The 24,418-nt window shown below is 43.2% G+C and overlaps 1 protein-coding gene across 1 annotated transcript in view; it reads left to right on the forward strand.

The window, feature by feature from the left end:
* MYH9 (myosin heavy chain 9) overlaps positions 1-24,418 on the forward strand; it is a 70,245-nt gene extending 45,827 nt beyond the window's left edge. The window contains exons 13-41 of the mRNA XM_064702479.1: positions 172-345; positions 1,110-1,283; positions 1,855-1,969; positions 4,321-4,514; positions 4,847-4,968; positions 5,332-5,401; positions 6,359-6,519; positions 7,259-7,367; positions 8,329-8,460; positions 9,099-9,305; positions 9,798-9,935; positions 10,448-10,571; positions 11,352-11,523; positions 12,118-12,330; positions 12,784-12,928; positions 13,402-13,608; positions 14,525-14,629; positions 15,950-16,102; positions 16,458-16,706; positions 17,204-17,416; positions 18,087-18,299; positions 18,650-18,811; positions 19,497-19,625; positions 19,970-20,058; positions 20,267-20,390; positions 21,461-21,669; positions 22,088-22,196; positions 22,523-22,695; positions 22,859-24,418. Of these exons, the coding sequence (XP_064558549.1) occupies positions 172-345; positions 1,110-1,283; positions 1,855-1,969; positions 4,321-4,514; positions 4,847-4,968; positions 5,332-5,401; positions 6,359-6,519; positions 7,259-7,367; positions 8,329-8,460; positions 9,099-9,305; positions 9,798-9,935; positions 10,448-10,571; positions 11,352-11,523; positions 12,118-12,330; positions 12,784-12,928; positions 13,402-13,608; positions 14,525-14,629; positions 15,950-16,102; positions 16,458-16,706; positions 17,204-17,416; positions 18,087-18,299; positions 18,650-18,811; positions 19,497-19,625; positions 19,970-20,058; positions 20,267-20,390; positions 21,461-21,669; positions 22,088-22,196; positions 22,523-22,695; positions 22,859-22,979 (4,506 nt within the window). The 3' untranslated portion in view covers positions 22,980-24,418. The remainder of the gene's footprint in view (positions 1-171; positions 346-1,109; positions 1,284-1,854; positions 1,970-4,320; positions 4,515-4,846; positions 4,969-5,331; positions 5,402-6,358; positions 6,520-7,258; positions 7,368-8,328; positions 8,461-9,098; positions 9,306-9,797; positions 9,936-10,447; positions 10,572-11,351; positions 11,524-12,117; positions 12,331-12,783; positions 12,929-13,401; positions 13,609-14,524; positions 14,630-15,949; positions 16,103-16,457; positions 16,707-17,203; positions 17,417-18,086; positions 18,300-18,649; positions 18,812-19,496; positions 19,626-19,969; positions 20,059-20,266; positions 20,391-21,460; positions 21,670-22,087; positions 22,197-22,522; positions 22,696-22,858) is intronic.

Genomic DNA, 24,418 nt, shown 5'->3' on the forward strand with positions numbered 1-24,418 from the left:
GCACGTGACAGAACAGGCAGTTCATATCCAAAGGGGTTATTGACAGTGGACTGTCTGCCCCACTTTAGCTTAGATTCCTGAACCACAGACATGATCTTTTGTGCTAATAGGATGCTAGGTGTGTCTTCACAAACAATTGCTCAAACATCTTTCTGCTTTTTTCTTAATTAGCTGAACTCCTTTGAGCAGCTGTGTATTAACTACACGAATGAAAAGTTGCAGCAGCTCTTTAACCACACCATGTTCATTCTTGAGCAAGAGGAGTACCAGAGGGAGGGCATAGAGTGGAATTTCATTGACTTTGGCCTGGACCTGCAGCCCTGCATTGACCTCATAGAGAAGCCGGTAAGTTTGTTTTACTGTCAAGCAGGAAATTGCTGCACTGATTTTGTCATTTGAGGACATCATCTCTGCCCCTCTAGCTTTTGTTATCCTCTACTGGCACTGTAATATAATTAGAAGCAGGAGTGAACAGTTTCTTCTTTGTATGAAAGTGTGTCACCAATAAGCTGTTAGTGTCAGTTCTGTAGGAAACACTGCATGAAAATGGATCTAATTGGTCACTTTTCCCTCTCACTGTATTGTCCTCACTTGTTAGGTCTGCATGATGCTAGATGTACGTCCAGCTTGCCATAAGTAGTGTGAACCTCCTTACTTAACTACAGGTGTGATGAGAAGCTGTGAACTCTGTTGCTTTCATTTTGCTCTAATGATACTTAAGAATTTGCCAATTTCATAGTAGATGTTCCAATAGTAAGAACTAGTTTGTGAAACTTTCTGCTATGGCCTTTTGCATTTAGACACCTGAATATATTTAGAGAACTGTATAATAATATTTCTTCTAATAAAAATATCTTTTCAAAAAAAATAACCTAGACAAATGTTACAGAAGAGACTTTCTCATTAAAATGGTCAGAATTCAGATGAGGATATTGAAGAACTATTAGCAATTTATATTACACTGGAAGTAGTTTAACTGATATCACACAAGAGGTGAATGTGATATGGATCAGGCTTAGTTCTTTTTTCCCCTCCTCTAGCTGTCTAAAGGTGTTAATTATCGTTGTAGTCATGTAGTTAATGATGTTTTGATGTTTTCCTTCCTTAAGGCTGGGCCTCCTGGTATACTGGCTCTGCTGGATGAAGAGTGCTGGTTCCCAAAAGCAACAGACAAAAGCTTTGTGGAAAAAGTTGTTCAAGAACAAGGCACCCACCCCAAATTTCAGAAGCCAAAACAGCTGAAAGACAAAGCTGACTTCTGTATCATACACTATGCTGGCAAGGTAAAGAATTAATAACTTAAATGTGAAGGTTGGAATGATTAATTCATAAACATTACTTCTTAGAAATGGCTGCTTACCAAAATGGTTGCCTATGAGAAACCATCAGAAGATTTCATGAAGGTGTTCCATTGCAGAGGAGCTCACAGGGTCTAAGGAAGCCTAACTTGCCTGCGATTTTATCTGTATTTATAGTTCAAGACATGTCAGACTGACAGCAATTTAAATTTGTTCTGTGTGACTTGGTGAGATTGGAGGTACTGCTCAGAGGAATCCTGCATCAAGACTTCATCACCAAAAATGCTGATGCAGCTGTTTTTTGTGTGACACTCTGAATATTACAAACTGGCATTGCAAATCCATTCCCTTTAGTGACAGAACAGAACATGCAGCTTTTTGTAAGGGCTGGAAATTTGTAGGTGTGCTTACTTAGATGGTAAATCCAGGAATGGTTAGGTAATCTGTTGTTGTGCAAACCTTCGTGATACTTTCCTAGACTGTGCCAGATGATGTTGGATACTGGTCTGCAGAAAATTGCTCATCCCAATCTCCTTGATGTGTTTATCTTCTGCAGGTGGATTACAAGGCAGACGAATGGCTGATGAAGAACATGGATCCACTGAACGATAACATCGCCACTCTTCTGCACCAGTCGTCGGATAAGTTTGTGTCTGAGCTGTGGAAAGATGGTATGTAACTAAACTGCATTTCATTTGTTTGCTCTTTTTTTGTGTGAAAAGCTTGGGCATCAAAAGCCTGTGATGAGCTGTTTTGCTTTTCCCTCTGAAGACTAAGCCACCAAGATGAGCATTATCTGGAACATCCTTTACTTAGGTCATGGTATTTCATTAAAAGTTCACTGTAACTCAAGAGAAAGGTTCATTTGCATCAACTTCTGTTAAACTTGCTGCATATATAGCAATTCTGTCTCTAAGTGAGGAATACTGGGATAAAATATGAATGCACCATTATGAGCCAGCAGCTTGTATAGCTGCAACACTCAAGATCTGAAGTGGAACCTGTTTTCAATCCTGCAACTAAGTGTGCCTTTTCTGCAGTGTTGTTCAGTACTTTACTCTATCTTCTCTGGGTTTTATCTGGTTTTGAGTCTTACTGTTACTGTCACTTTCTGTGGTAGGTTTTCTTTGACGTCTCTGTCTGTTGCAGAGATGCAGAAGGTTCAGAGAGCCTATTTCTATCAACACTTTCCTATTCTTCATCTAGAACCAGGTGACTGAGAAACCCAGCTGTCGTGTCATGTGTGTGATGCATCCTAGAGCCATGCAAGAAATGCTTCCGTTAACTTCTCTTTGTCCCTTTGTCATACCTGCCTGTCTTTCTTTTTCATTTCCTCTGCTTTGTGCTAGTAGCTCCTCATGGACTTTGAAACAAAAGTAAAACTCACCTTGAAAGTGGATACAAAAATACAGACACATTCAGGTGCTTAAAGTTGCTCTTGCACAACTTGAGTAGGAGCAAATCCCTGTCAACTGTTTAAATGTAGAGCTAGCTCAGCTGTATTTCTTGCAAGATATGGAAGGAAGATTTCTGAGGCTGCATAGAAACTGAATTCCAGTTTGGCATTCGTTTTAGTACTGGGATTTCACTTCAGCAGCTGATAATTTAAAAGAGGGTTTGGCAAAAGGACTCGTCCTGGATGAAAAATGGCCATCAGCAAGTTGTGCCTAACAAGGCCTTTGCTGTGTGAGACTACTTTTGGGCTTGAAATGTGAACTGACCACAGCTTATCAGTTTCATTTACTGTTCTTAGATGGATCTTCTTTTGAAGTGACTGTTCTTTTCTCTATCCTGAAGTACATTGCAGGGCTCAAGATTAAAAGTATCGGCACAGCCACAGTCTGGGATGTACTTCTGTGGACTTCCCTGTGATGTCATCTAGTAACAGCCTTCTTTTCTTTCTGATAAGGCAACCTTGACCCTATTCCAACAGCTGCTCTAGAAGTGAACAATTTTTAGCTAATATTAGCTGTAAATGAGAATACTCTTTCTAGCTTATTCTTTTGTAGGGTGTCTCTTAACAGCTGCATTTTTTTTTAATCAGAAGGCAGTTGAGCACAAGCTGGTGTATTTTCTGAAGTGAAGATTGAGAGCCTGAGTGTAGACATCAGCCAACCACTAAAGGTGGTGGAGAGTAGCTTGAAGCCCTTAAGAAAAGTGTATTGGAAGTGTGGAAATTTCTAGTGATACAGTTGGTTTTTGCTGGATGGGTGAATTTCTATCTCTATGTAGAAAAGCAGTGTGAAAAAGTAAAACTTCAGTTTCTTCTTGCCCCTGCTACTATCTAGCTGACTAGCTAGATCTAGCTGACTTCTGTTGAGGAAAAAAAAAATCTGTGGTGTCCATTCATCAAGGTGATGGTTTCATCAATGCTTGGATGTCACTGTGGCATAGTGGAGAAACTTTGGGCAGGGAGTTCTGACTTTCTCCTAGTGCTGTTGTTCATGTCTGTGTCATGGAATACTTGTACTCCAAAAACAGCTCAAGCAGTGGTATCCTGAGGTTTGGGTTTTGTCATGCCTTTTACTGTGCTTGTTCAGTTTACAAGTAGATATGACTTTTCTGATGATTGGTTATGACCTGCCTGTAATGCAAGAGTGAAGCTGGGCTTTTTCTCTATCTGTGGCCCCTCCTGGATCAGAGTTAACTAACAGTTGACTCTGGTGGGCTAGCAGCTAGAGCTCTTGTTGTTTTTCATTCTAAGCTAAGCAAGTAGAAGCATCTGAAACTCACTTCTAGATTGCTCTTCCAGTGCTGCCCTCCAGGGCATCAGTAGAATGTGTTTGGGATTAAGTTTGACTCCATCACTCAAACTTCCTGTAGTGAGCTGATGCTTTCTTTTCCTTCCTGCTCCTATCCCTGCACAAATTTTGTACAGGACTCAACATCTGTGTAGAGATGAAGCAAAAAGGATCCTGCAGCTCCTCTCATTTATCCTGTTCTACCCAGATGTTCTTTGTATGTCCCAATGCTTCCTCTGTTTGTGGGAGGATTTTAATGCTCTTTCCTGTGCTCTCTCTAGTGGACCGTATTGTTGGGCTGGATCAAGTAGCTGGTATGTCAGATACAGCGCTGCCGGGGGCCTTTAAAACCAGGAAGGGAATGTTCCGGACGGTGGGACAGCTCTACAAAGAACAGTTGGCTAAGCTGATGGCTACCTTGAGGAACACCAACCCCAACTTCGTCCGTTGTATTATCCCCAACCATGAGAAAAAGGTAAGACAGCTATAACAGCACAGCCCATGCATTCTTACATGGGCTTCCTGGGCGTGTGGCTGGGTTGATGGCTTCTGTCAGGTTTTGCAAGAGATCTGGAAGAGGCCCTCTTTTCTCAGGGTGTTTTTTAAGATCATCCTAAATAACTGTATGCTTACTAAAATTGTGGGGACTGATCTTTGCAGTTCTTAAGGTGGCATAAAAGCTTTCCATTCCTTCTAACTGGAAGAGAGATCTGGCTCCTTTACAAGAAAGAGAGGGTGAGAGGCAGGGGGTAAGACCTTTTTGTAAAAACTTTGTGGTATTCATAAAATATACATTTTCCTCTCTAGGCTGGAAAACTGGACCCCCACTTGGTCCTTGACCAGCTTCGCTGTAATGGAGTGCTGGAGGGAATCCGTATTTGTCGTCAGGGCTTCCCCAACAGAGTTGTGTTCCAGGAATTCAGACAAAGGTGAGCTCTAGAAAAGAATCTGAAGCAGTCTTTGGCCTGACAAAGTTAAGACATAAGTACAAAAGTGGAAGTCTTTTATTGCAACTAAATGGAAAAATTGGCAAAGACAACACATCTGTACCTTGGTATGCCCTGGCAGAAAGCCTCCCAAAAGCATTTTTGATTTCTCCAGTAAGGATGTAGTTAAGGTGAGGCATAGAGGACCATGTCCAAGGCTGCTGCTTCATTGTATGCTGTCTAGAGGTGCAGTGTTTTTTGAAAAACTGTTGACCTTACAATAGCATAGGAATGCATACTGATTTCTTTTGTTTTGTTGTTTTCAAATACCCTTGTGTGACTAGTCTGATGCTTTCTCATTTTCAGATACGAAATCTTAACTCCAAATGCAATTCCCAAAGGATTTATGGATGGAAAGCAGGCTTGTGTGCTGATGGTAAAACATCCCAGAAACTCTCCTTGAATAGAATAAACTAGATGGGTGTGGTTTAGAAGTTGGAGTTGTGTGGGCTAAAAATAACTTGTACTCACAGACCAAAATTCCAAAGTCAAATGTTTTGTCTGAGAGGAGGGTGCAAAAAGCTTCCTCTTGGCTTCATGGATGGAGGCTTTTGTCTGGCATGAGATTCAATAATCCTAGGCAAGAGGTCCTTTCTGTTTCCACAGATGCATACTTTGAGATGCCAGCAGTATTCATAGAATCAAAATGCTCAGAAGCATTAATGCTATCTTTAGCAAAGGCTTAAAGTATGAGCTTCAGTAAACTTTTTGTAATGGCCTGCTGCTGACAAATGCTTTCAGCAAAGGCTCCAATTAGTTTCTGTGGAATTGCCTGCTTCAAAGGGAAAGCTTTGGCTCTAGCTTGATGATTAGGCTTGAATTGAGCTTGATCATACGGGATTCCCACTTTTCTGTCTTACAGGAGTATAGCTGATTCTTTCTAGCTTAGTTAATATAAGCATTGGCAGCAAATCCATGAAAGGAAGGTTGGGCTGGGGTGTCTTTTTTGGACAAAGATAGGATTGAGAAAAAGTAAATGGGAAGGATCAACAGATGTGTTTCTTCTAGAAAAGGAAGAGGACTCTCAAGACTAGGCATGCATTCCTCACAGCATCCTTGTATTCTGAATACTTTATGTGATACCTCTATTAAATTATGCTTTCAGTCATATTTTCTGTCTCTGATTACCTCCATTTGATGCCGTGCTTGGCTGAGCTTCAGCTTCTCTAATTGGGATAGGCCAGGAATTTATTGGGAGTTGGCAACTTTGGTTTGCCTGAGTGGTGCATTGTAGAGAAGGGCTGTCTTACAGCCACGAGCCACAAATATGTTTTGTGATGTTTCACATGAAACAGTCTTTGCAGGACATGAATTCTTCTCTCTCTCTTTTTAGATCAAAGCATTGGAGCTGGATTCCAACCTTTACAGAATTGGACAGAGTAAAGTGTTTTTCCGAGCTGGAGTCCTTGCTCATCTTGAAGAAGAGAGAGACCTGAAGATCACAGATGTCATTATTGGATTCCAAGCATGTTGCAGAGGCTACCTGGCCAGAAAGTAAGTACAGTGATTTTTGAAGTCATAATCATGTGTTTCATCATAAACATGTATTTCTCCCATTCAAGCACAAATTTATCTTCAACAAAATGAAATAATTGTCTAGAAATTATTTTTTGTCAGAAAGGCCATGACTTATTTATTGTATACGACAGTTGATGGTCTTTTAGGTTTTTCTCATCTCTGTAAATGCCAGACTTCTGGCACGTGCAAGAATCTCTGTGTGCTGTATCCAAAAAACTACCTGAGCAGTAAAGCCTTTTTTTCTCTGTAAGAATGCTATGCAGCAGATCAAGTTTTTCACAGAAGTGCTGTGAAGGTGCAAATGGCCAAGTCTTAGTATGGTACTGATGCAGGAGGTGTGGGGTTTCTCTTAAGTTATCAGGTAGGGCTGCAATTGGTCCAGTTCTAAGATCAAAAGTAGTACCTGTCAGTTTGGTGGGAAAACACACCTCTGCTTCAGATCTCCCTTCTTGGAAGTGAAGATAGTAAAGCTTTTCAGAGTAGAAGACATGAGGGAAATTTTGTTAAAATAGGAAGCTGGATTAAGGAAAAAAGAGCCACTCTTATGTGAGCAGAAAAAAAAAGATGAAAATCAAGAGAAAGTTCACTGGAAACCACTAGTTTTTTGGGAGGGAACCTTCTAAAGAAAAAACACAGAAGTATCTAAGAAAAGGCTCGATGGTGTGAATTGTGTGCTGCTCTGGGTTCCTTTGTCTTATCTGCACTTGCTTTGCAGAGCCTTTGCCAAGCGCCAGCAGCAGCTGACAGCTATGAAAGTGCTTCAGAGAAACTGTGCTGCCTATCTGAAGCTGCGGAACTGGCAGTGGTGGAGGCTCTTCACCAAGGTAAGAGCTTTCCCTTTGCAATCCCCCTGCCATGAGCTAAGACATCTCCAACTAGATCAGTTTGCTCAGAGCCCCATCCAACCTGACCTTGAATGTTTTCAGGGATAGGGCATCTGTCCACCGCCTCTCTGGGAACCTGTTCTGGTGTTTCACCACCTTTATTGTAAAAAACTTCTTCCTTGTATCAAGTCTGAATCTACTCTTTGTTAGCTTAAAACCATTACCTTTTTGTCACAACAAGCCTTCCTAACAAGTTTGGCCCCCTCTGTTTTGTGAACCCCCTTTTAGGTGCTGACAGGTGCTCTGAGGTCTCCCTGAAGCCTTCTCTTCTCCAGGCTGAACAGCCCCAACTCTCTCAGCCTGTCTTCATAGCAGAGGTGCTCCAGCCCTCTGATCATTTTTGTGACCCTCTGGACCCACTGAAACAAGTCCATATCATTCCTGGGCTGAGAACCCCAGACCTGGATGCAGCACTCCAGATGGGGGCTCACCAGAGAAGAGGGGCAGAATCCTCCTCTGGGTTCAGCCCAGACAGTTCTTTGATCACCAAACACTCCATCCATCAATTTTTCTTCATTTTAGAGAGAAAAATCTTGGGGTACCATGCCAAAAACCTTACAGAAGTCCCCTTATATGACATTGACTTACTTATGAATTTCCCCATTGTATGGCAACTTTTTTATTCTCTCACTATTACTACTTAACCCTTGAGGGTCTAGAATTTACTGAACCCTTTCCTGATGCATCCCATCCTGGAGGAGAATAAATGGACTGGCAGAAAGCGTGCTATTGGCAGAGTAGATGACATCTAGTTCTGTATAATTCCCCCAGTGTTCCCCCCTTCAAATTAAAAACTTACCTAAAATGTTATTTTAGTCAATGCTTCTCTCAAGTACAAGAGCATTTCTTCATGTTTTCGTTATTCCTTATACACATCTCATTCCCTTGGTTTCCCTTTCAGGTGAAGCCCCTTCTGCAAGTCAGCAGACAGGAGGAGGAGATGATGGCCAAGGAAGAAGAACTGATAAAGGTCAAGGAGAAGCAGCTGGCTGCAGAAAATAGACTGAGTGAGATGGAGACCTTCCAGGCTCAGGTGAGTTTTGCAAATCTGATGTGTAAAAATTTTTCTCTCTCTGCCTGTCCAACTGCTTGAGAGCACCTCCTTTGCTTTCTTGGTCTGATGGACAAACTACAGGATTCCAAATTACTGGAACATGATTTGGCTGCCTTTTGTTCACTTTCCTTTGCCCTTCTTGCAGCTTATTTCCTGCAGCAGTTACTCATTTTCTGTACAGTTACTACCTATTGCCCTTCTGTAGCCATTATAGGAGAAAAGTCTCCTTTGGCTGCCGAGTGTTACAGCAAGCTGATTGAACTCAGTCTTGTCTTTAATGGAATCCTTTTTGTTGGGAACACAGAAGGTGGGAGCAGGGTTGGTTTTTTTCCCATAGAGCTGATAATTATTTGTTACTTTTGTAAGTGGAAATAGACAATTCAAGTGGATATGGTCTTGAGAAATTTGTGAACAATTTGTGGTTGCAGCTCCTGATTTGTGAAGGAGAAGACACACTTAAAACCATGTTTTGATAGGTTTTGGTTAACAGCAGGGGACTGCTGCAATGTTTAAAACTAACTGTGGAACAGAGGAGCACAGAACTTCACTTAACACACATTGCTAAGTGCTTTGCTAAATTGGAGCTTGTCTTATTTCTGGCTTTGCATCCAATGTAGCTCATGGCAGAGAAGATGCAGCTGCAGGAACAGTTGCAAGCAGAAACTGAACTGTGTGCTGAAGCTGAGGAGATAAGAGCTCGCCTGACAGCCAAGAAACAAGAGCTGGAGGAGATATGTCATGATCTGGAAGCAAGGGTGGAGGAAGAGGAAGAACGGTGTCAACATCTGCAGGCTGAAAAGAAGAAAATGCAGCAGAACATCCAGGTAATGCCTTAGGAATGCTGTCTATGTCAGTAAAGAGGATAGTGAGGGTTAGAGTGGTTCTTCTGCCTCAGCTTGGAGGGAAATGAAAGGGAGAAGGGGGTGGAAAGAGGCATGGGAAAATCCATCTGTGGAAACAGCAATAGAATGCAGCAGTTCTGGTGCTGAGCCTGAGGCATTCCGTCAGTCCTCTGGATGAGCTGCTCCATTCTTGAAGGTGATGGCCACTTCTCAAACAATTAGACAAATCTTTGCTTTGTTTTAGGAATGGTCGTATTCTTTGCAAAATAGCATTGCTTATTCTGCTAGAAAATTTGTTGATTGGCAATGCTGTATGTTGCATTAAGTCATGGCAGAGATGTCAGTCTGGGACCTACTGATAATACCTTGAAGGAAGGGTGAAGAAACTTTCCTTTCTAGTATTGTTACTGTGCTAGTTCATGGATTGGTGAGCAGCACTGACAAACACCTTGCTTTTCTTTGGGTGTTGTGAAGGAACTAGAGGAGCAGCTTGAGGAAGAGGAAAGTGCAAGGCAGAAGCTGCAGCTAGAAAAAGTGACCACAGAGGCCAAATTGAAGAAATTGGAAGAAGATGTGCTAGTTCTGGAAGATCAGAATCTCAAATTGGCTAAGGTAAGACTCCCACATCATCTTCCACAAGCTAAAGATGCACTGGTGTTTCTCTTGGAGAAAACCACTGCAGGCTGACCTTTTCCCTATTACAGGGAAACTTACTAATTAATTCAGTCTTGTCTTTGAGAATTCTGACCTGAATTTTTGAAAGTAACTGCCTGCCTGTATTCTCAACAGTCAGTATTGTATGATATGTAAATAACTTTGACTAAATAATGATCCATGAGCAAACATTTTCTGATGCATTGTTATGCCAATCAGTATTAAGTTATTTTATGAACAAACTTCCCTTTCAGTTTTGAAAGGGCTATCGTATCTTTCATTTAAATTCAAATTTAAATGAACTTTAAATTTATTTGAGTTCTCTTTGTGATTCTGAAAGGATTTCGTTCTTTGAGAGTCCTTGTAGCAGGAATAGGCACTCATGACGTTGACATTTCTAAGCAGTCAGATCTGGAAAAATACCCTGTTATTCCAGCAACTCTTTTGATTCTTCTTTCTCAATTCTGCAGGAAAAGAAACTCTTGGAAGACAGAATGTCTGAATTTACAACAAACCTAACAGAGGAAGAGGAAAAATCTAAGAGTTTAGCCAAACTGAAGAACAAGCATGAGGCCATGATCACTGACCTTGAAGGTAGTTTTGGGTTTTGTTTTGTTTTTTTTTTTAAGATAGATCCTGTAAAGGCTTACCTAATTAGTTTTAGGTGATTTCTTGTTAAAAGTTGTTGAACTTCAGTTTCATTTCTGAAAGAGTTTTAGTCCTCCCAAGTTTCTGAAGGGTTAAAAATTAGTCTATAGTGTGTGAGCTATTGATCAGTTTGATAGAGCTGTGCTCTTGTCTGGCTGAAGGTTATGTGCCTTGTCAGCTGAGCCCTAGATCTAAATAAAAATCCTCTCCAAAGCAGCCAGGCCAATGGAGAAGAGAGGCTGGTTCTCTTTCTTCTCCTGCTGTGGAAGTGTCTCCACTTTTCTGCTTCCAGCAGCATCGATCTGTCAGGGTTAGTGCTGTTTCTGCTAGCCTGTTTGCACAAGTTCTTCAGAGTTCTAGAAAGATACTCTTCTGGCGACTGCCTGTTTAGTTTCAGTAAAGGGAGAGCAGACCTTGTGTTCAGCACCACTAAATGGGGGCTTACGCCTGCGTGGTGTGAGGCTGCCATTGTGTGTGCATCGTTACAGTGAGAGTGGGAAAAGGAGGTTTGGCTGTAAGGTGAGGGGAAGGGAAATCGCCCTGATAAATTTTGAGGGCAAAATAGAGTAGATGCAGTAGATGACTCTATAGGTCCTGACAAAATAATGCAGTCCAGCTACAGTTTGAACAGTTGTGTTATCAGGAAAGAAAGTATTGCTTAAATCTATTTTTCTGTGCTTGTACAATGTTCTGAGTGTGTAACTTAATGTGACCCATCTCCATTAGAACGCCTGCGACGCGAGGAAAAGCAGAGGCAGGAGTTGGAAAAGACTCGTCGGAAGCTTGAAGGGGACTCCACTGATCTGCATGACCAGATTGCTGAGCTGCAGGCTCAGATTGCAGAACTCAAAATGCAGCTGGCCAAGAAGGAAGAGGAGCTGCAGGCAGCTTTAGCTAGGTGAGAACCTGACCTTGGGGTTCAGGGACCACCTGGTTGGGAAGTATTTCTTGTCTTGTGTCACTTGGAATTGGGTGAATAGGCATAAATGCAGCCTGTGGATGTTGTATTTTGGCCTGTGGACTATTTAAAATCCATGTCCTTGGCATTAGAGTTCTTTAGCTGCTGCTCACTGCCACATTCTCTGTCCAGAACTAGACTATGGATGCAGTAGGCACTGCATCCATTTGACTGGAGTAGTAATCCTTAAGCTGTGATTAAAAAGTAGTGGCAGCACACTGGTGTCCCTCTGGTAGTTCCTGTATTCATCTACTCGGTAAAGTGTCTGATTTCCATTGTAAAATGGTGCTTTCTCTTCTGCTTTCTTCTGTTGTCAGTCCCTCTCTGTCCCCTTCTGTAAGGTGAGTAATTGCACTGTCTCAAGTACTGGGAGATAGAGCTTAGGATTTGTAGATCATATATGGATCAAAGTCTGAATGTAACACTGTAGAGCTGACCAATACCAGCTTTTCTTGATTATTTTTGGTAGGACAGGTTGTCTTAATTTGTGTATGGCTTAAGTTTGCTCTGACCAGAACCTTGTGTTGAACACAGAGTGGAAGAAGAGGCAGCGCAGAAGAACATGGCCCTGAAGAAGATCAGAGAACTGGAATCCCAGATCACTGAGCTGCAGGAAGACCTGGAGTCAGAGAGAGCATTCAGGAATAAAGCTGAAAAACAGAAGCGGGATCTGGGAGAAGAGCTGGAGGCATTGAAAACAGAGCTGGAAGACACATTAGATTCTACAGCTGCCCAGCAGGAGCTGAGGTAACTCCAACATGCGGCTGTGTTATCTTTATTGGGGATTGGTTTTGGCTGTTTTTAATAATTTTGCTATATTCAGTCTCTTACCATAGCAAACCTTTGCCTTTATCAGTGGTTAGCAGCCTCAGCGACTACAGAAGGAGGTGGTGTGCAAGCCCTAGTCAGGACTGTATTACCTCACCTGATGTCAGAAAGTTGATTTGCTCCCTAACCAAAGTATCAGTGGTTCCCCTGAGGCATTGGTACTTTCAGGCTGTTATTTCTTTGGCAGAAATAATGCTGCCAGCTTAAGCTTGCACTTAAGAAGGATGCAGTGCTAAATGCTACCTCTTTGAAAAGTATCTTTATAGCCTAAACAGACCTTGAAATTTTCATGCATTAGAGGTGGTGCTGGTGGATATGCACCTCTGTTTGATTCCCTCCTTGTCATTTAAATGGAATTTGTGAATTTTGCAGATCAAAGAGAGAGCAAGAAGTAACGGTTTTGAAGAAGACTCTTGAAGATGAGGCCAAGAGTCATGAAGCTCAAATCCAAGAGATGAGGCAGAAACATTCACAAGCTATTGAAGATCTGGCAGAGCAGTTAGAGCAAACCAAACGGGTATGTGGAGCAAAAAACACAGGGTCAAAGCAGTCAACCTGAAATGACAGTGCAGAAGAGCACAAAGTGTTCATGATACTCATACATGTGTTGTTCTTCCCTTGGTAGATCGTTTTTCTCCATGAAGCATATATAAAGCTGTTCTAAAAAGTGCCATTCATTCTTTTTTCTCCTGTTAGGCATGTTAGATTGCTTATCCAAGACATTCTCAGTGCTAGCACTTGTTAGCTTGTACAACCTCTAATTTGGAAATCTGATGGTGCAGGACTTTTTTCTATATTGTTGTGTTCTCTGATTGTTAGATTGTCTCCTGATAATCAGTTACAGGCTGTTCATCTTGTTTTTTTCTGAGTAAGCAGTCTGCAACTGCTAAACATACAGAATTAGCTTGCTTGTTGGAAAAACATGTATTCACTGGATCCTGCCATATGTAAAGTCTGAGGGGTTTCATTGCCTTTTCTTTTCCTCTTCAGGTGAAAGCAAATCTTGAGAAAGCAAAACAAGCTCTGGAAAGTGAGAAGATTGAACTGTCCAATGAGGTGAAGGCTCTTCTGCAGGGCAAAGGCGATGCTGAGCACAAGCGGAAAAAAGTGGATGCTCAGCTCCAGGAGCTGCAGGTGAAATTTACAGAAGGGGAAAGAGTGAAGACTGAACTGGCTGAGAGGGTTAACAAACTGCAGGTGAGTGGCATGGCTTCTCAAGAGAAAAGGTTGTAGGGTGGTGTTTCCCCATGGCTAGTTCAAAAATTCTGCTCCTCCTGGGGATAAAAATGGCAAATCCATCATTTGCTTCCCAAGGGCTATGCAAACTCCTTAACTCATTGCCAGACCAGAATATTTGGATTGATGTTACTTATTTTGAGCAGCCCTGGAAAGGTGAAATAACCAGTTGCTGTTGGAGTTTGAGTTTTGTAAGGCTCAAGGAGTCAGAGTGCCTGTGCCCCCTGAAGACTGGCAGTGGTTTGCACAGCACAGCCCTGTGAGCACTCAGCTGCTGGAGCACCTGGAGTGGCACACACAGACACAACAGGTGGTTGGGTAACTCTTATGGGAGATGATGTCTGGAAGTTTTGCCACATGGTTGATGTGGAAATTTATGGGTTTCTTCAAAGGAGCAGCAAATCCCTGCTGACAGGGGGTGACACGAAACATTGTCTTTGGCCTTCTCCTTTAATGGAGGGTCACCATTAAAAGTCAAACACTACTAGCATATGCACAACCTTTTGAAGCAGGAAAATGTAATTTTGAGACTCTAGATATAATCCTGAAGCAGATAGTATAAAATAGAAGAGAATGAGTGTAGTAAAAAATTTTACAATTGCTTACCAGGCTAAAATCTCATCTAGGCCTTAGCCCAAACCAACCAAAATCAGAAGGCGTTTGCAATAGAGGTGATCTGAAATGAAATCTCATTTCAGCCTCTCATATTTACTTTGTGGGTCTGTGGAAATGATGTGTTCATTCCTTGAAGGATTATACATATGCCCTCCTGTTGAGAGGTGCCTCCATTTACAGTTTTAAGTCTCATAGCTGCTCACCTCTTCCTGTCTTTGTTTTTGATGATGCATTCAGTAACTGATACTCTGATCTCCTTCAGGTTGAGTTGGACAATGTCACAGGTCTTCTGAACCAGTCTGACAGTAAATCAATCAAATTAGCAAAGGATTTCTCTGCTCTGGAATCACAGCTTCAGGATACACAGGTGAGAGCTTTGGAAACCAAGGCAACTGTGTGTCTGTTACATATTGGTAAAGGGAGAAATCACTCCGGATGCCATTAAGTACTGATTATACAACAATTCAAAGGATTTGGTCTGGAGTTTTTTGGGTTTTTTTTTTTTTTTTGGTTTTGTTTTTTTGGTGTTTTTTTGGGGTTTTTTTGTTGGTTTTTTTTTTTTTTTTTCCTGCTAAGGGGTTTTAACTTCACGGCACTGAGAGCATTTCTACAGAAAAGCTGGTTATCTTCCTTCTGCTTCTTCAGCCTGTGGAACATATGTCACTTTACCTGTTTTGGGCTTAGAAGTCCTCCTTTATCACTCTTCCACCTGAGAGCACTTAAGTGCTTCAACTGCCTGCAATGCTTGTTTGAAGTTTTTGTTTGAGATCTTCATAGTCGAGTGTTTGACAGGGTGTCTGTGTGCATGTGTGTGTGATTTCCAGTAAATTTGTCAAATTAAGTAGAAAGTTTTATTTCCCAGTGGATGTTGGGGAAGTGATAGATTCAAATAATTTTGTATTTTTTTCAGGAGTTAAATAATTCTTAGTCTTACAGTTTGGGAAAAACATGCCTTTACAGTTAGCAGAATATGACTCTTAAGGTCAAGCATGGAGTGCTAAGAAGGCTGGAAAGGAAAGGAAGAGCACATCAATAATAAGTAGCCTTGGACAGTCATTGATGTTCTGTCTACTTACTAGTCTTTAAAAAACAGACTCAAAGACAGGGCACAATACAAAAATTCTGCACTAGGTTTGAAGATTGGTTAATCTTTACATATCCTTCAGCTCAAGCACTGGCAGCATAAGTCAGTCAATGTTGTTGTGCCCTAAGTTGGTAAATGACCAGTGCTGTACAGTTCTGCTGAGACCAGCATTGTTTTTAACCATGCAAGAGCACTTGAGTCTGTTGTGTGTTCCTTTGATACTGGAATATGAGAGAGACACATAGCAGAGTACAGTCATGCTGTTGTTGGGAAAGGTCTGAATACTTTCTGTGCTGCTTGGAGGACTTGAGAAAGGACTGTGGAAAAGCCTGTGTGGTAAGGCCTTGAGAAAGGCTTGTGTGCCAGGGAGTTTACTTTAATTATTAGAGTGTAGGAGAGAATAGGACCCTTCTGAATATTTTGTTTCTATACTGACTCACTGAAAGGCAGTTATTTAAATTCTGTCTTCAGTTGTCTTATCTGTGAAATTAGTTGCATGCTTAAACTCAACTTCAGAAGCACTCCTAGAGAGAGTGGATGAGGATTGTGAGCCTTTAAATCCAACGAGTGGTGCTGAATTCCACTGGGGTGTTTGCTTTATAGGAGCTGCTGCAGGAGGAGACTCGCCTCAAACTGAGCCTCAGCACTAAGCTGAAGCAAATGGAGGATGAGAAGAATGCTTTCAAGGAGCAACTGGAAGAAGAGGAGGAGGCAAAGAGAAACCTGGAGAAACAGATCTCTGTTCTTCAGCAACAGGTACAGAGTCTGCATCCCATAAACCAGTGACTGTAGAGAGGAAGGATAAGTACAGATCTGTCTTGAGAGAAGTAAAATTTAAATGCTGAATTGACTTCTAGTAACACAGCCTTTCCTGAGCAAGGGAGATTTTGCTGATTTGGGTGAGAGAAGAAATGAGGTGGTCTCTGATGATAATCATATGAGCTGCTTGTAGATTTCTGTCCAGGAATTCCTTTGGGAATTCAGTCATACAGTATTATCTGAGCAGGGAGTAGTACCTTCAGACTCTCTTACTTGAAAGTCCTAAACTTCTGGTGCTGGTGAACTGCACAGAACATTTTCTGTGGCTTCATGTGCAATCCTGGTCCTTTAGGCAATAGATGCAAAGAAGAAGATGGATGATGGTCTGGGCTGCCTTGAGTTAGCAGAGGAAGCCAGGAAGAAGCTGCAGAAGGACTTGGAGGGCTTGAGCCAGCGATATGACGAGAAGACAGCTGCATATGACAAGCTGGAAAAAACAAAGACCCGCCTGCAGCAGGAGCTGGATGACCTGGCTGTGGACTTGGACCATCAGCGGCAGATCGTCTCCAACCTAGAGAAAAAGCAGAAGAAGTTTGATCAGGTATGACTTCAGTCATAAGCATTCAGTAGGTGCATCTTATTGATAGGTCTGCTTTAAGAATACCCAAGCGATACTGCTTGGATATTTAATAAAGTTTATTTCTGAGCTAAGGCAGAGCACGTAGAGTGGAGGAAAAAAGCTTTAATAGAAGTGAATTAATTTTGTTCTATGAATAGGAATATAAGCAATGTTCCTTTTCCCAAAGGGATAACATTTATATCAAAACCAAGATTGAGTTTGAAGTGTCATTTGAAAATCATCTCAGAGAAGGTTGAAAATAATAGTTTGGAGGCCTAGGAAATCAGGGGTTTGTTTACTTGGGCTCAGCACAGTTGTTAGAGATGGGATGGCGCGCTTCATTCTCTGAAGCTGCATTTTCTTGATTCCTTCTATCCATGGAAGAACACTATTAAGAAGGCCCTGATGAAAAGAGGCATGTTTACCTTGTTAGCAAATGATCAGTAATTTCTCAGAATACTGATGCTGTGCCCTTGTAGCTGTTGGCAGAGGAGAAGACCATCTCTGCCAAGTACGCGGAGGAGCGGGACCGCGCTGAGGCAGAGGCCCGGGAGAAGGAGACCAAGGCCCTGTCCCTGGCCAGAGCCCTGGAAGAAGCCATAGAGCAGAAGGCTGAGATGGAACGAATGAATAAGCAGTTCCGTGCAGAGATGGAAGATCTCATGAGCTCAAAGGATGATGTTGGGAAAAGTGTAAGTATTCGTTTAAGTGTCTGGGCAGGAAATGTCACATAGTTGATACTGTTACTTCTGTACTGCAAAAAGCTGATGCCAGTGGTAACACAGACGAACATTGTAGAGAGTACCGGATACATTGTGAGTTTGTGAATGTTATGTTTGTATTATATCACTAAGTGGTAAAGGTGGGTTGGAAATGACCCAAATGGGGCATTATCAAAGCTGAAAATTACTTGGTATCCTTGTGGCAGAGATGAAGGTATGGCGTGAACCTGATATGTAAAATACAGCAATTAGCCAGGCAGTGGAAGACATTACCTCCAATATTAAAAAAAAAAAAAAAAAGAAATGTTAATTAAGGAAAATAATAAATTCAGAGGCTAAGAGGTATTTTCTTGATTTCTGTCAGAACCAGCAATGTCCAGCTCTGGTAAGTCTTCACTAAGTCAGAACTGGGCTGACAAATGCTTTTCTCTTTCTCCCCACCACCACACACTAACAGCAAGAACTAACAGTAATTGTGGTTCAGACTGGCAGCGTGCATCTGCCCTAATACAAGGGACAAGGTGCAGTGTTCTTGTATCCAGTCTGATGTGAGTGGCTGTTCTTAGCCTTTTTTTCTGTTAGGGTAGATTAAATTGTTGGCACTCTCTGCAGAAACCTCCCGTGTGGTACTGTGTTGTAGGTCCATGAGCTGGAGAAAGCTAAGCGGGCCCTGGAGCAGCAGGTGGAGGAGATGAAGACACAGCTGGAAGAGCTGGAGGATGAACTGCAGGCGACAGAGGATGCCAAACTGCGGCTAGAAGTGAACCAGCAGGCTATGAAGGCACAGTTTGACCGGGACCTCCAGGGCCGTGATGAACAGAATGAAGAGAAGAAGAAACAGCTGATCAGACAAGTAAGAACTGCTCTGTAAATCCTCAATGCATTCTGTGCACAAAGGCACTTGTGTCCAGAGACAGTCAGGCAGACAGTGCCAATCCAAAGATTGTTGTTAATGTAAATACTCCAGGCAATATTGCAAAGCTGTGACAGACTTCCTCCCTTGTGTGTGTGGTTGTTCCAATAGTCTTTGTCACAGGAACCTGTGGGACTTTGTTAGTGAGGAATGCCAGCCCCATGCCCTGCTAGGGAGAATAAGGATAAGTCACGTGCTTGCACTTAGACAGCCTTCGAAAGGGGAATGCGAGAAGTGGGTGCTGGGAAAGGAAGGAGCTGAAATGCTGATGCCTCTGCTGCTCCACACAGGTCCGGGAGATGGAGGCAGAACTGGAGGATGAACGAAAACAGCGCTCCATGGCTGTGGCTGCCAGGAAGAAGCTCGAGATGGACCTGAAGGATCTGGAAAGCCATATAGACACTGCTAACAAGAATCGTGAAGAAGCCATCAAGCAGCTGCGCAAACTGCAGGTGAAGTGTTGCAGCTGTTTCAGCTGTCAGGGCAGAGTTTTTACCCAGGGAAACAGGATGCAAGATTTCACCTTGCCAGAACATTGCATCAGTGTCACAAGAGCAGCAGTATCTTGCAGCAGTTCACTGTGAAGGATTTTTTGGCAATCTCAAGCATCCTTCTAATCCCAATCTGCCTTTTTAACTCCCGGGGAGACAAGCTGTGGGCAAAGTCCACTCTAGTGCTTGCTTCAAGGTCCCTGTTTTTGAAAAGAATTACAGAGCTGCAAAACTAGAGGACCTTAAATAACATTTAGGCCTACTCCCGCCCCAAGATGGCTCTGTTGTGCTTTTTAAATTCCTGCAGGTAGTTGTCTGACCTGTTCTCAGGAAACACTAAATCCTCCCTAGGCTGTTCATGCCATTGCTTCACTAGAAAGCTCCTTGTACCTTCCCTTCCCCTCTCTATTTATCTGACAAAACTTTTTTCTACAAAAAGCAATCCTGTTTGCTTCTATTGGTATTTTTACATGTTACTTGTGAAATGCAAAAAGGATGAATCCTTTTGTTTGTACAGCCACCTTTGTGGTTGCTGAAGAATAATGAATCCCTATTTGTTTTCCATCCATGTTTCCCATAAGACAAACAAACCACATCTCTTAGTAGGAATGCTCTGAAATTCATCTCTTTCTATTCTCTGTTTTAGGCACAAATGAAGGATTACATGCGGGAACTGGAGGACACACGCACTTCCAGAGAAGAGATCTTGGCACAGGCCAAAGAAAACGAGAAGAAGCTGAAAAGCATGGAGGCAGAGATGATCCAATTGCAGGAGGTAATGGAATATGCATGAAAATCAAGAGTTGGTTTGTTTTCTTTGGCCAAGAACTATATGTAGCAGTCTAAGCTGGAGTGTTTATTTCCTTTATTTTGTACTTTTTGCTCTGCTCAAATATGAGGTCCAATTCAAAATGCAGACTTTGGCCCTTTCCTGACAGCTGTGTTAGGAGTGTGCAAAGCAAAGGAAGCTGTGGGGTGGACAGGGAACAGGCCATGTCATAGAATTAGCTTTGGATCATGCTGGAGACCATACCAGCCATTACCAGTAACTCCCTTTTCCTGTGCTGCATTAATTGGTAGCTTCCTATTGGATCAGTGTCCGTCTCGTTTTCATTCCAGGAACTTGCAGCTGCTGAGCGTGCCAAGCGCCAGGCCCAGCAAGAGAGGGATGAGCTGGCGGATGAGATTGCCAACAACAGTGGTAAAGGGTGAGTCATGTTCCCCGTTTGAGGGAGGAGGAGCTGCTGTGAGAGAACACTTCTTGGCCTGTTTTTTTTTATGTACACTGCAGCACACACTGTATCCCCTCTGGTCCCTAAAGACTGAGCTAATTTTGTGTACAAGTGGTGAGTTTTCCCCCAAGGCATTGATGCCATCAGTGCTGCATTAATGCTCTCTTGGCTCTGTGTCCTGCAGAGCACTGGCCATGGAGGAGAAGAGGCGCCTGGAGGCACGGATAGCTCAGCTGGAGGAGGAGTTGGAAGAAGAACAGGGCAACACAGAGATAATCAATGACCGGCTCAAGAAGGCAAATCTTCAGGTACCTGTTCAGGCTGCAGCAGCCCCTGGGGGTTCTCTGGTGTCTATGAATTGTCCAGCTGTGCTCTGAGTAATGCCAGCAGCTGCCTTGTGCACAGTGCAGGCCCTCAGAAGGCCATAGGTGTGAGATGAAACAGCTGAATACCACAGTACAGAAAATGCAGCCAAAATTATGTTAACTCACTGGCGTTGACCATTTAAAATCATTGGGTAGCTGGAACAATCTCCCAAGCTTATTTTAAACCAAACCACCTCCCTCCCAGTCTATTTTTTCTGTACAAAGGGATATTGAGAAAGATGATCTGTGGCATGCTGCTCCAACCTGACATGCTGAAAAGTGCCACAGTGTGTTTGGAAAATTACTTTTCTGCCAGTTCTATGCTGTTTCAAATGGACTGAACATATGAAATTTGTTAGGCTGCTATAGAAACCATGATCTTGGTCTGCCTGTTGCATGCCTTATTTTGTCTGCCCAACTTTGAGAGTCAAGCATGCTGTTTTCTTAGCACTCCAAAGCCAAGGATCTGGGCTGATGGCTTTCCAAAGGGCTTATTAATTCTGATAGACAAGAGTGTAGTTCTCTACATGGTTGACTACCAGCCAGAGCCCTGGCTTGAAAGTAGGCAAGTTCTTGTCCTTTTACCTCTATAAGTCAGTATTTTAAAGCTGCTGCTTTGTACTGGAAATAGACAGCCAAAAACCAACAAATTGGTAAAGCACATGTATTGAATCCACTTGCTTCAGGATTTTTGCAATTCAGAGACTGATAATTACTGTTAAGTGCCAGACCATGGCCTTAGCCCCAGAGGGCAGTGAATGTGATTGGCAAGTTTAGTTAGCCCTAAGAGGAAGTTGATAAACCTGTTATTCAAGGAATTACTTTGAAAATCTGGGTAAACTAAGATACTTTGAGAAGTGTCCTGCCTACAGATAGCTCCCTCTGCATCCGAGTTATTCCAAGAATTCAGCTCACCCTCAGGGTCATTGTTCTTTCTGATTCTGAGCAATAAATGAGCCTTTGAGCAGGAGCACTGGCTGTGCTGAGCAGTCCTTATCTGTGTCTCGGTGCAGATCGATCAGATGAACGCCGACCTGAACGCCGAGCGCAGCAACGCGCAGAAGAACGAGAACGCTCGCCAGCAGATGGAGCGCCAGAACAAGGAGCTCAAGCTCAAACTGCAGGAGATGGAGAGCGCCGTCAAGTCCAAGTACAAGGCTACCATCACAGCCTTGGAAGCAAAGATAGCACAGCTGGAAGAGCAGTTGGACATGGAGACCAAGTATGTACTAGAAGAAACTCTGTGTGCTTTACCAGCTTCCATCCCTTCTGGAATTTTAAACTCTTCTTAATTCTGATTTGTCTGAGTGAGAGCTTCACCCTGGATATACAGGGTAGCACAGAAGTAAGATCCTGGCACATCTTCCTTGTTTTTCACAGTAAACACTTACAGCTTCTTCTGAATTCAACCACTCCTAAAACTGTAGCTGTGGTACATTTGTTGCCCCTCTGTAGCTCTTGTCCATGTGACATCAGCCTTTTGGTCATTTCTGGGGAACATTGTTTCCCATCCCCCTTTCTTCCTAAGTTAAGGAGGACTTTTGCTATCTTCCTCACTTCTGACTTGCCCAGGTTAGGTGGTCTTGCTGGGAACAGTGGGAGATGAGCTGTTGTGTGAGCCCCCCTGTGTTTGTGTTCAGGGAGCGCCAGGCTGCCAGCAAACAGGTGCGCCGTGCCGAGAAGAAGCTGAAAGACATCCTGCTACAGGTGGATGATGAGAGGCGTAATGCTGAGCAATTCAAAGATCAGGTGGGTACCTGATGTGTCTGTGAGACACCTGACAGATACCTCCAGTGTCTGTGAGTCTTCTGGGGGGCAGGCGTTTCCTTCTACGACCAAGGCGTTCACCATCCTGTAGATTTCTCCTCTTCTCTGTCACTGTAATAATTACAAGATGAGACAGATAAAAATGTGATTCTTTTAAAGAAAAGCTAGGACCCCTCAAGACCTAGGAAATTCCCTTCAGAAATGGAAGAGGGGGCTTTGAAAACTCTGTTTTTTACTGCTCTTACTACTGTGCTGCAACTCTGGGCAATCACTGAGTTCTTATCACTTTTTGCCCCGTGCACGCTCAGGCGGACAAGGCCAACATGCGCTTGAAGCAGCTGAAGCGCCAGCTGGAGGAAGCAGAGGAGGAGGCCCAGCGAGCCAACGCGTCCCGTAGGAAGCTGCAGCGGGAGCTGGAGGATGCCACCGAGACAGCAGATGCCATGAACAGAGAAGTCAGCTCCCTGAAGAGCAAGCTCAGGTAAGGAGGAGCGTTTTGTGCCACGCCGTGGCAGCCAGTGCAGCGTGGGCTGTGTGCAGCTGCCCCCAGCACACAGCGGGGCCAGGTGCTTCCCTGCCTCTTCCCAGAGCCCGCCCCTGTGAGTTTGTGGAACGCTTCTGATGTGCCGTGTGTCCTCCCCTAGGCGTGGGGACCTGCCCTTTGTCATGACGCGCCGCTTGGTCAGGAAGGGAACGGGAGAGTCGGTGTCCGACGAGGAAGTGGATGGCAAAGCAGATGCTGGTGATGCCAAAGCTACTGAATAATTCCTCCCATTTGACCCAGGTTACATGTGAGGGAGTGACCCACCTACCCTCCCCTCTTCCATTGGACTTTCAGCAATCCCTCTCCTCCTAAATTGGCTGGGGATCTGCAGAGCAAGCCCAGGTCTGTGTGTCTGGAGCCATCGGGCATCTGTGTTCCTAGTTTTCTCCTCTTTCCAGTTTCCTAATCCTCTTTGTATTTAATGCCAAAGAGCCAGGGCTCCGAAATTTGACCAGCAGTTTGGCCACTGCAAAGGCCTGTAGAACTGTCTGTGCCATGTCTGCTGGTAAATCCTTATTGTTTGGAGGGAGTGGGGCTAGGAAAAGATTATTTTTGCTGTAAATCTCCTTTTGTCTTCAATTCTAGCTGCAGGGAAGCTTCATCCTGTACTCTTTCCCCTCCCTCTTCGTTTGCTTTCGGCAATCATGTTCAGTGACCTCAGACTTCTGCCTCTTTTAATCTGCCCACCCATGTGGTTTGGGAGCAGTTTCAGGAAAAACGGTGTGCTTTGGCCATGGCAATTTGCCCTTTCTTCTTTCCCTGTGTTTCCAGGGAGGGCTGAAGATGGAAACTCCTCTTGGGATAGCTTACCTGGGGGACTTGCCAAAGTTGTCTTTTTTTTTTTTTTCTTTTTTTTCCCTTGCATCTTTTTTTTTCCCATTTTTTTCTTTTTTCCTCCCTCCTTCTTTTTCCTGTCTGGACAGATCTCTGAAGTGCAATGATGTCCTGTTTGTGTCTCTGCCTCTGAGCGGTTTCATCTAAGGTAGTGTGGACCAGTAGTTAATGACAGGCTGGGGGAGCAGAGCAATGTCCTTGTGCTTGTCTGAGAATCTCTGGGGGACCAAATATATTTAATGGTAATAGACAGAATCTAGAGGAATTTAATAGGGTAGTGGGCAGAGGGTGGGGCTAAGGGGAGGGAAATTCCTCTTATTGACGTTTCCAAACCTCTTGCACCTGCTCTGTAACCAGGGGTTGGGATTAGTTATTGTGCACCGTTGACTAAGAGTATATTAAAAACCCTTTAATCTGCACAGATATATGTAAGGCCTTTGTATTTCTTGTAATAAGTAATTAAGAAAAAGAAAATAAAGGTCTTTATCACTGCCTTTCTCTTGGGACCATGGTTATATATAGATAGTCTTTACTTTTCTACACCGTACACTGGTTGCTGGATTTACCTGTATTCTTAACCATATTGTATATGCTGCATTTAGACCTACTTATGAGCAAAGTAAGATTTAAATACAAAGCATCATACTGTATGCCTGAAGCACCCTAATGGAGGAGCCTCCTGTCCAGATTGCTGTCACAGAAGAATTAAAATTTTTTTATATAATAAAAGTGCCTTAGCATGTGCCTCAGCTGTGTGTCACCACTACACTCAGTAATGGTTTACTGGTGCTCCACTGATGTTACCAATAAAGATTATTGTGCTGCA

This window comes from Zonotrichia leucophrys, chromosome 1A (assembly GCF_028769735.1).
Source record: "Zonotrichia leucophrys gambelii isolate GWCS_2022_RI chromosome 1A, RI_Zleu_2.0, whole genome shotgun sequence".
In the NCBI taxonomy this organism is placed as follows: Eukaryota; Metazoa; Chordata; class Aves; order Passeriformes; family Passerellidae; genus Zonotrichia; species Zonotrichia leucophrys.